The sequence below is a fragment of the Chroicocephalus ridibundus genome, chromosome 3 (genome assembly GCF_963924245.1).
Source record: "Chroicocephalus ridibundus chromosome 3, bChrRid1.1, whole genome shotgun sequence".
Classification (NCBI taxonomy): Eukaryota; Metazoa; Chordata; class Aves; order Charadriiformes; family Laridae; genus Chroicocephalus; species Chroicocephalus ridibundus.
In genome coordinates, this window is record NC_086286.1 from 107,204,848 (window position 1) to 107,216,421 (window position 11,574).

General features: G+C 47.2%; 1 protein-coding gene across 1 annotated transcript; it reads right to left on the reverse strand.

Moving 5' to 3' along the window:
• Nucleotides 1-1,609: 1,609 nt before the first annotated feature.
• FAM110C (family with sequence similarity 110 member C) lies at nucleotides 1,610-11,000 on the reverse strand. Its single transcript, XM_063330386.1, has 2 exons — nucleotides 9,731-11,000; nucleotides 1,610-5,514 (listed from the first exon to the last, which is right to left on the reverse strand). The coding sequence occupies exon 1, from the start codon at nucleotides 10,854-10,856 to the stop codon at nucleotides 9,771-9,773; it is 1,086 nt and encodes a 361-aa protein (XP_063186456.1). The 5' UTR covers nucleotides 10,857-11,000; the 3' UTR covers nucleotides 1,610-5,514; nucleotides 9,731-9,770.
• Between the last annotated feature and the right edge of the window lie 574 nt (nucleotides 11,001-11,574).

Genomic DNA, 11,574 nt, shown 5'->3' on the forward strand with positions numbered 1-11,574 from the left:
TGTCACGGACGCCTCCCTGGACTAAACTGCCTGTTACATCGTTGCTTGCAAATGAGATGGTCCATTTTGCAGATTCCATTTTGCAATGTTCTACTTAAGTGAACTGATACAGTCCTCTTTAGTCCCGTAGGATGAAATCTAGGATAAATGCGGCCCAATTGCTAAACTTCCCCAAAATTTGGAGGCATCTCTTTGCAGGGTAAAGCTAAGCCCTGTATTTGATTATTTGTCTGTTGTTGACATAGAGTGTTCTTCGTCAAAAGCCCTTGGAGGTACTAAGTACTTTTGCAGTTCTGTGTTCAGAATGCACCATCATCTACAAAACACCTGAAACGGCCTTTTCCCAGTTGCTATATCTTTGCAGAGTTTCTTTTCCACACCTATATACTACCCAGAGATGAATTAAAAGAGAAGCAGTGAATCAGGAAGCTGTGGACTTTAAGAGGTCGCTTGCACCAGACAACCCAAGAACAGGAGCTTGCAAATCCTTATTCCTGGAATAAATCCACTGGACTTCATAAAATGTGGGACAAAGTTGCTATATGAAAAATGACTTAAGAACAACGTTCTTAAACGCTGTAGCCCAAGGTTATTCACAGGCTATGATGGCTCTTTCCTCTCTAAGGCAGCAATACCAGCAAAGGCTTGCTATGGGAGATTAACCTCCATAGAAAGGGGGACACACAAATTGTCACCCCTTTCCAGACTTGCTTTGTATCCTGCACTGGCACAGGTCCACCAGGGCTTGTGTGGGGAAGGCCACATGTCAGTGATGATAGAGTTGCTCTTGGGTTTTTGTGGAAAAGCCTAATCTGCACAGCAAGCATCAGTTAGCTCTACCTCCAGTTGTGTTCAAAGGCTGGTGAAACACTTGTGTCTGAGCAGCTCAGACCACACCAAAATGATAATTATGCAACTGGAGTGCATCGGTCTCTGGTAAAATCTCACTGTATGCAATCATTATTTCTGCTGCTTTCTTCACAAAATACATGCACAGGGAAATAGCATCATATACTGAATTCATAGAATCATAGAATGTGTTGGGTTGGAAGGGACCTTTAAAGGTCATCTAGTCCAACCCCCTGCAGTAAGCAGGGACATCTTCAACTAGATCAGAATTCTTCTTATGGAATCCAGACAAACAACAGCTTGTTAATATGATTCTGGAGATAATGTTTTTTCCAAGCAGAACTTCAAACTCCCCGCTGCTTTGGATACTGTCTGTGATGAATGTGGTATTGCCTGCAGCACACTGTAGCTTTTGACAGAAATAAACTACCTTTTCAGCCATATTCTGAAATGAAAAATATTAAAGTACTGTGGAACAGCCCTAGCCTCATAGATTTCAAATTTACTGATACCGAGAGCTAACAGTTACCTTGAGTGCCACCTCCTTACATGATTCCCTGCCTAAGCTCTCAGCCACGGGTCTGGGTACGGCCCAGGGAAGCATCGCGCTTTCAGACGTTCACAGCCTACTATCAGCCTCACTCATAAAGAAATTAATTCCCTAATGGGATTCTAGCTTTAAAATAATAATATCGTAAAGGAGACAGCAAAATAAAAGTACACTTTCTCAAAAAAAAACCATTAACTTTTCAGAGTCGTATTTTTATTTGTATGCATTCAACAGTATACAAGTTCCTTCACAGGAATATAAACATAGCAACTTAGAAACGTCCATACCAAATCTGACCCGTACTCCACTTCAGAGGATTCAAAAGCAGATGCAAGAAACTTCACAGGAGGCAATGACAGGACAACCTGCTCCCAGAAGAAAGTTTCTGCTTAATCCCAACCGATGTAATGTTTGACCGATTTCACAAAACATGAAGGCCTATATCCCTTACAAAAGTAATATATGTATTATAGAGCAATCTGTATTTCTTATAGATTTCTGTACAGTAATATTTACAATATATTGCAAGGGTTACAGTCTTTATCTGATGCCTTTATTGCAAATACTTGCTTACAGGCCATAAAAACCAGACTTTGTACCTTTTACCTGTTCCACTACAGCCGTGGACATTGCCCCTTGTCACAGCGCTGGAGCACCTTGAAACACATGGGCGTAAATAGCAGTTAGCACTGCACGCTTGCACTCCATTTGACTACTTTAGTTTACATAGTTTTAGTCAAACAAAATCATTCAATTTATGACTTGCCTTTGCCCTCAGCTCCAGTTTTAGGCTTCCCAAAGGACTGGAAACCCAACTCTGTTGCTAAAACTTCTGTTCATACCCCACTGGTCCCTCAATTTATCACTAAAGCTGAAAAATCCTATCCCTTCCAAAGCATGTCTTTTATAATGAAACAGTAAAAAAAAAATCTTGAGATTTTTCTTTGGAAAAAGATAGGTAGTGACTAACATTAGCAAGTTTTTCTCATTTTGAGGGATATGATGGAAAGGCCCAGCAGAAGGAAGGAAAAGCCTTTACATGTAACAGTAACAGGAGCTGAGTGAAGCCCTAGCTCCCAGTCTTTGGAAAAAGCACCAAATTACCCATTCCCAAGATGTATGGAAAAAGGGTTTTGTCATCCACTTTGTCATCCACTGTCGTTCCCGGCATACCGGGATAGGTAGGTTATTAGCTTACCCAGGAGGTGTTATTACATAAAGGGAATGTATAGCTTATCAGAGGAAGATCTTAGACAGGTCCACATCGTCTCTGAAGTAAATGACACCTCAGAGAGACTGGGGTTCCTATCAGAGTTTGAACAAAGCCAGGGAAATTTTGCCACATATCCATGTGGAAAGTCACCACAACCCTATTATACCATTCATAAAGATAAAAAGGGGCTTTAAAAAAACATTCCGAATGGGGCCAGTTCTGATTTCACCAACCTCTGCCATAAAGCCTTCACTGATTTTGAGAAAGGCTGATGTTCAGTACTTTCAAGCAAATTAAACGTATTTCTTCCTAACATTGAAAACTCACGAGCAAAGCATCTTCCATCTTAACTTTCGAGAGTTGCTCAACTAGAAAAGCAAAAACAAACAGAAGTTTGAAAATGAAACCAAAAATTTCCTTGGACACAAACCAAAATAATTCTCCTGTAGCGAGGCACTGATTTGGAAGCAGAAGATTTTTCCTGCACTCCAAGCTGTCTACAGTCATCCATATTTTCAAAGAAAAGCAGTCCTTAGCTCTGGCAAATGCATATAAATATGTGGTACAGCACCTTGCTAAGTGAGCATGAAAAGAACAGATACGGCAGGTTGTGTTCCTGACTAATAAACCCAGACCCTTAAAAACCTGCACCTTAAGTGCATAAATCTTATCATATTAGCAGCGTCTTGGGTTGGAGCTTTCTGAGAATCATCCTTTAATAATAATGTAACAAATACACATGGAAATTTCATTATTTAATGAAAAAATCCCCACGTACTAGCTTCCCTCTGAGTCTGCAGAAGCTCACTCACACAAACTATTCAGTTTTCTCCTAAGTGTAAAGCGGGTTCAACAATTATTTTATTATTAAAATTGTTATCTATCTATCTATCTCGGCAACTTCAGACATGTAGACCTTAGTATATAACACTAGAAAACGAAGACAAATGCCCTGCGTTCTCAAACTGTTGCTGTAATTGAAAACTAACCATCCAGGGACTGACGAGAACATTTAAAATGTATGGAAATGCCGCCCGGACGATCTTGGTGTGAATTTAACTGATGTCAACTAAACCTCTTGACGAATGCTTCAAGGGCAACTCTTCCAGCATGCAACATTTCTGTAGGTTAAAATAGGAAACCGTTCCTCCTACCACCAGTGTTTTATTGAATCGTTGCTGCTCACCCTCGCCCGTTCTGCTCCTCCAGATGCATTTACTGAGTAGCAAACACTTGAGAAACGCAGCTCGAGTGCTTGCTTGAGCTCTGCAAGCACCCGGCCGCGCCAGCAGCTGTTTTGGGCCAGGAGAAGCAGTGGGGCTCACTGCCACGGTGCGGGCAGGAGGAACGTGGAGAATGAAAGCTGATGTCTCTGGACAATTCACACTACAGGCCAGGTAAGCCGGACACCATATCCATGGTAACACAAAGTAAACTTTTCATCTCTGCAGGACCCTTGAGCCAAGTCACTGTTACACCAGCAGGGCAGCTCTTACAGATGGGCGCTGGTGCGACTGAAAGGGGAACTGTCTTTGGCTTTGATGGGGGCTTCCTTGCATTTTTTTGTGGTTTGCAATGTCCACAAAGAAATGCTTTGGTGCAAGACATTTTCTATCAAGCAATGACAGATTGGGGTAAGTGTCTGAGGCACGGCCAGCAAATTCCATGAATTGTTGTAGAGGCTCCATTCACTACACTGATCATCTAAAGTACTTTTTATCAGCTTTTAAAACACCTTTAGCTCAGCTAGTCCAAATGAAGCATTTTATTGATGATATTGAGTAAGGTGCTGTCAACCCTGGGTGTCTCACCCCATCAGGATATTTACCTGGCACAGCTGTGCCCTAAAATGCCATCTTGCCTTGCAGTGCAGGGACGCCATCCTGCACATCCCAGCACAGCCCTACTCCATACCCGCGCTAGGGAAGCGTGGCCTTACATAGCCTGGCATACCGTTTCCTAACATGATTTTGTCAGCCCACTGCTCACTCACAGTGCATAAAATTAAAGGTGTTAAACCACAAGCTGCCAAACCTTGCAACGTTTGGAATGTCAGAGTTGGAGACATATTGCAAACAAAGTGGAGGGGCCTGTGTACACGTGAATCGTACCATTCTGCAGACAGGCAGTAGCAATGGAAAACCCTCCCGCATTTTTGACTACCTGTTTCTTGGAACCGTGCTCCTGAAAATATTTTGGGCAGGGTTTTAAGGGCTATTCCTCCCCACTGCCTGAGCAAGCTGTGTGACAGAGCAAACTAGATGGATACAAGGTATTGCAATTTGGCTTGAATGCTCTCAGAGAAAGAGAGGCTTGGCGGGGATTTAGCTTACAACATGTTTGCCAAGTATCCCGGACAAAGCTGCCACAGTTAGTCCTCACCAGCCAAGCAAATAACATCTAATGATGTCAGGATGAGCCCTGGTCAAACAGCCCTGGTAAGGCAGAGCCTTTGAAGTCCGGGTGGAGCCTGTCTGCCTGCAAGGAAACGCCTGACCCAGAGGTCATTACCCCTTCATTCCCACTTTCTCCCCCCATCCCTGTTGGCGAATTCATTGCTGGAAAGGATGGCTGCACAACACAGACCTTCTGTCACAGCCCGGAATGGCATCCTGGGGCGGTAGACTGATGCTGAATGTTATTGTGGATGGCAGCTGCTGCCACGCTTTGCTTTTCCGGGAGCTTTCGTTTACTGCTGTCTCGCTGGGTGTCGTGGTCTGGGGCGCAGTTCACAGTGCTCTTGGACACCCCTGCGCTTGTGACAAGAGTGAGGCTGCCAGGGGACAGAAGCAAGGGTAGGAGGCAATAATAAAATACTGAACTTGTACAAAGTACTCATGAGCCAGATGAGGGACGAGTTTCTTCCTGTGTCTGATTTTGTTCAACTTCCAAGTCAAGGATTCTGAAGAAAGAGGAAAAAAAAGTGTCATTTATTGTTTATCACATCAGACAAGCATAAGGTGATATTCTAAAGCTTTTATTCAGCTGCTTATGGCTACTGCCAACATAGTAAATTCCCCCCTCAGGAGATTTCCACTTGGATAATGAACATCCATTTAAGCATGGTGCCGAAGCTGAAGGCTGAATAATCTTGGTTCAACCCAGGAAGGAGGACGCAGAGTGAGCCCCCTTCTTAGAGTCAAGCAGGATTGACAGCGAGAGGAGCTGAACTGCAGAGGTGAATCCAGGCGGCGTCCCACCGCGAAGCAGCAATGCCCATCTTGCTGAGCACCTTGGTTTTCTAAACCTCGCAACCCACGCTCAGGCTCTGCAGTCATCGCTCTCATGAAACACGTTAGGGAACCTGATCCTTCAAATAGCTGTTTTATTCACATGGTGCCCCACTAGGTCCTGGAGAGTTCATGAAAAATTAAAAGGAGAACATAAAATATGAATGGGATGATCACTGGCCCATAAAAGCCCTGCAGTTCCTGAACGGTGTCTTACTCATAATGAATGCTGGATTTTAGAAAACAGGTTTCTCCCTCTTTTCCCAAAGAAGGTGCAACAATTTTCAAGCCTCTGATGATGTTTGCCAATGACACAAAACTGGGGGGGGGTGGCTGACACACCAGAGGCTGTGCTGCCATAGAGACAGGTTGGAGAGTTGGGCAGAGAGGAACCTTATGAAATTCAATAAGGGCAAGTGTAGGGTGCTGCACCTGGGGAGGAACAACCCCATGCACCAGTACAGGTTGGGGGCTGACCTGATGGAGAGCGGCTCAGCTGAGAGAGACCTGGGAGTCCTGGTGGACAACAGGATGATCATGAGTCAGCAATGTGCCCTTGTGGCCAAGAAGGCCAATGGCATCCTGGGGTGCATCAAGAAGAGTGTGGCCAGCAGGTCGAGGGAGGTCATCCTCCCCCTCTACTCTGCCTTGGTGAGGCCACACCTGGAGTACTGTGTCCAGTTCTGGGCTCCCCAGTTCAAGAAGGACAGAGAACTGCTGGAGAGGGTGCAGCAAAGGGCTACCAAGGTGATTAGGCGACTGGAACACCTCTCTTATGAGGAAGGGCTGAGGGATTTGGGTCTCTTCAGTCTGGAAAAGAGACAGCTGAGGGGGGACCTTATCAACACTTACAAATACTTAAAGGGTGGGTGTCAGGAGGATGGGGCCAGGCTCTTTTCAGTGGTGCCCAGCAACAGGACAAGAGGTAATGGGCACAAACTTGAGCACAGGAAGTTCCACCTAAACATGAGGAGGAACTTCTTTCCTTTGAGGGTGGCAGAGCACTGGAACAGGCTGCCCAGAGAGGTGGTGGAGTCTCCTTCTCTGGAGATATTCAAAACCCGTCTGGATGCGTTCCTGTGCAACCTGCTCTAGGTGACCCTGCTGTGGCAGGGGGTTGGACTAGATGATCTCCAGAGGTCCTTTCCAACCCCTACCATTCTGTGATTCTGTGTAAAATGAGGTGCCTTCAAGGATGTGCCTGGGAGCACCAGGGAGAGCACATCACTTCCCTGCGCAGCACAGGAGTCCACTCCCCATTAATAACCAGTAAGCAAACTAAACAGAGCCAAATACGTGGATACAGGGAAAACATTTAGATAACTAACTTGATGCTACATTGTCAAAGAAAGCGTAGGACTGAAAGAAAAGATGTACATTTGGGTATAAGGAAACACCAATACCAGAACTACAAGACTCATCTTGTGATCACATGGTGATAGCTGCGTTCAGCTTAAATTCTGCCCAGTAAATGTAATATTTAACTTATGGCAGCTCTTGATGACTCTTGTCTCCTTTATTCTGGGTGCCGTGTACTGGTATGTTTAGCTGACCTTTCTGAACTTTCTGTTTCTGTGGTCTAAATGGTAAGTACATTCTCAGTTTTCAGGAGTTAGCCTGGAAGCAATCATACCCTCACTGCTGAGGTCTATCAGCTGAGAGTCAGCCCTAGTATGTTTAAAATTAGGTTTATAATATGGACCCTATGGATCAGTGTTTCCTAGGCTGCCAAAAATTTTGTTGCCAAAGGAAATTGTTGCCTGTATAAAGCACTCCCTTGTTCTAGGTATTAAAATTATTGCAAGATGACCGTATGCTTGAATAAACTTGCTATTTACTTCATGGAGGTGTTCTCCCCATCCTGGTAGGCTATGCGCTATGAACTGTCATTTTGTCTCAGATGTTAAAAAAACAAAGCCATTGACCAAGCCCGTGTGAGGTTACACCGGCTCAGCCTCTGGAAGAGAGCTTTCCCCCTCCTGCCCTTGCCTTTGCCCTGGTGAAGCATCTCCTGCCCTTCACGTCTGCAGATTTCATGCTCCTTGGGGTGCTCACCAGCATCTCCTGTCCCAGCTGTGGCACTGGACACACTTAGCACCATGCAAATGGATGGGGAAAGGGCCAACTGCTCTCTAGTGAGCAGGCTCCACGGTGACCACCATGGTTCAGGCCCTGGATCCTACCCCCGTCAAGGGCATTCATGAGCAAACAGGCTTTTATTTGGTTCTTCTTCATGGAAATGTCGTTGGTTTGTTACGTGGCTCCCGCTTGTGGTGAAATCTGCCTCCCATCCTCTGCATTACGCCAGCAGCTGCAACAAGCTTCACAAACGGCCACCTGCATCATTTTGGTCTGTGTATCTCCCTTGCCTTTTATCACAGAAGGATGAGCAAGGAGAAATGATTAGCTCAGGAGAGCCCTTCTAAGGTAATTTGGGAAAGGATCTGTCACAAAACAACACTTCTTTAAGTTGTCAGCTGGATACCTGACAGTCCTTCTTATCTACAAGGGCTTGAAATGTTTGTGTGAGAATGTCTCCCCATTCCTCCTCCCTCAACTTGCAGGAAGAAAATAAGCTTTGAGAAAAATTCAAATTTTAAAAGTGATCCAAATTTCATATATTTAAAACTGATTTCAAATATGTAATTTGATTTTTGCATTATATAAAGGAATTGGGAGTGACAGCCCCAGATCTAGGTAGGACAGAGGCTCAAGCACTACATTTCTCCACGTTCACAAGGCCCATACTCTCTATCAACCGCTGTATCTACACTGTACGATGTTCTTCTCACGCACCAATTACGAACTGTCAAAAAATATACACGTAATCCTCCATATCAAGATCTGCTCATGCAATTTTTAAATACCACACTGTAAGCTGCAGTACTTATCCTAAGGGCTTCATGTACTGAAAGGCGAAAAAACTGTTATCTACCAGATCATCAATACCAAAGGCCCCACGAATATAGCTCTTTTCAGGATGCAAAATAAATACAGGTTTTATTAAAACCAGGATATCGGCTTTTACCAGGGCTAAATCTGTTCCGCTTCTGTCTGTGAAGTAATTGATTTCCAAACCTAGATGCCACACATTTGTATTAATTATCTCTAGTTGAAAACAGTGAAGCGCCCCTCTAACCGAGGCAAACCGCACAACCCATTTCCAGCTACCGGTGCCAAACCGCATGGCAAAACCCACTTGAGAGGAGCCAAATCCACTACAGTCAAACAGGACAGAAAACTTAAAAGCTTGTAAAAGCTTGTGAAATGCCAGGGGGTCACCTGGAGCAAATTTTTATGGTCCCGACAGAGAGCTGGGGATGGAAATAAGAGTGCTAGCAGGAGGACTGACTCAGCTTTGCTTTCCTGATACTTGGGGGTGTCTGTGTATAAGGAAAAGGTGAACAGTGAGAGACTGAGTGAGAGTAAGGAAAGGGAAGCTGTAGCAGCATAGTATAAATACAGTGTACTCCTAATTAGTAATAGTTTCAGTTCACTCTGTTATCTAAGCAACTGTAATTAAAGGTTGAATACTTATAGAAGTTTTTTTTCTAACATTTAATGTAGCAGAAATGAGAGAAACCAAGCTATTTACAAAGCAGTAATCTGCAAAGGACAGACATCCCTCATAGGCACTGACTCTTTAATCTCATGGGGGGGGAATCTCATCTAAATCTGGCAAGCTTTACGCATTTATTTGTTTGTATTTTGGTTTTTGTAATGACCCGGGTTCCTGCTTTGCAAAAAGGCCATACTTGGAACACGTAGTACACAAAATACACTTTCCTTCTGCCCTTCATGAAAAGACTAAAATAAACTAAGAAGTCAACCGCTCACTAAAGAGGAAAGAGAAATACACAAATCGACAGGGTGAGGCTTTGCACACACCTTGAGTTCACCCGGCTGCAATGCACGCTGAAAGAAGCCATCATGCCAGTTCCTGGATCATCTTGTTAGTCTCCTTGGCTTTCTTACACGTGTACAGCCATTTGATTATCCGAGCATTGCGCTCGATCACGGAGGTGCTGCTCGGGACCTGCTCTGTGAGTTCATCCTCCAGCAGCCCCTCGTCCCCGCTGTGCCTCGTGAAGTCACTCTCGGACGTTGCCACACTGATGCTGCGGACCTTGAAGGAGACATTGTCGTACACCACAGAGAAGTTCTCTCTCCCAAGATCCTCGATGACCTCCTGCTCCAGGCCACAGTACTTGAAAAACGTATCAAACTCGGAGAAGGACTTGGAGTAGCGAGAGCTGATGTCTGACTGGGAGCGATGGAGACCTCTTCTCTTCACCTCCTTGACCTCCTCGGGAGGTGTGCTCAGTTTGGAGGGTCTCTCATGCTCTTTTGTACATACCCCTGGGGCTTCGCTGCTCACAGCAAGGTTTTGCTCTTTTCCGTGCTCGCTCGGCTCATGGTCACCGAGTTTTGCTGAGAGCGGCTCTTTGCTCTCGGTGGCTCCGCTGTCCTCCATGACTCTGGGCATCGCAGGGGAAGCCACCAGCTGCTTCTCCTTTACAGACCCTTGGAAGATCCTCCTCACCAAGCTCCCCCGTGAGCCGTCCTGGCTCTGACCTCTCCCAAACTCGCATTTCTGGCGGTAAATCACCAGGGAATCCGGCCGCATCTGCCTCCTGGGGGTGCTGCGCCGGGCGATGGGGGGGCCGTGCTGCAGGGGGGGCCGGCAGGAGTACACGGCCAGCTCCAGGGGCTTCCCTCCGCCCGGGTCCCTGCTGCTCCTCCTGCTCTCCACCGAGCAGGTCTCGCCGCTGCTCTCCGAGGCCGAGCTCAGCAGGATGGCGGGCTCCTGCCTGCTGCCGATCACCTGCTGGCTTTTCACGTACTTGGCCTTGTCGGCTGCCAGCCTCTCCACCGCGCTCCTCCTGCCGGGGCTGCGCACCTCCATCTGCCGGCGGAGGTACTCGGGCCCTTTGCTGCGGAGCCGCAGGCTGAGGGAGGAGTGGAGGTCGGAGATGGCGTGCATTCCCACGGCCCGGGAGAGTTCGGTTGGCATAGCAGGTTCAGGGGCGCGGGTCGCGCTTCCAGCCCTGGGAGGGAAGGAGGGGAAAAAGTAACAAAAAAAGTAAAAAAAAAAAAAAGGGCAAAAAAAAAAAAAAAAGGCAGAAGGCGGAGGAGAGCCCGGGCGCTGGCGGGGCGGCCGCTCTGCCCCGGCCCGTCCGCGCTGCTGCCGTCGGGGCGCCGCGAGTGCGCGCTGCCGGCCGCGGGGGCGCGCTTGTGCCCCGCGCGCCTCCCGCCCCGCCCGCCCGGAGCACAGCCAATCCCGCCGCCGCCCGGCCCGGGGCACAGCCAATCCCGCCGCCGCCCGGCCAGCCCGTCACAGCAGGCAGCGCGCGGGCCGGCGCGGGGCTGAGGTGGTGAGGGGCGGCGGGGCGCTGAGGGGATCAGGGGCGGCGGGGGGCGCCGTCCCCGGGGGGCTTCCGGCGTTACTTGCCCGCTGAGGCATCTTCTCCCGCGGCACAGGACGCTGATTTAGGGCCGGATCCATCAGACCGCGGCACATCTTTCGTAGAATCATATCATCACCTGGGTTGGAAGGACCTTCAAGATCACGGAGTGCAACCATCAGCCTAAAACCACCGCTAAACCATGTCGCTCAGCACCTCGTCTACCTGTTTTCGAAATACCTCAGTGATGGTGACTCAACCACTTCCCTGGGCAGCCTGTTCCGATGTTGACAACCCTTTCAGTGAAGAAACTTTTCTTAATATCCA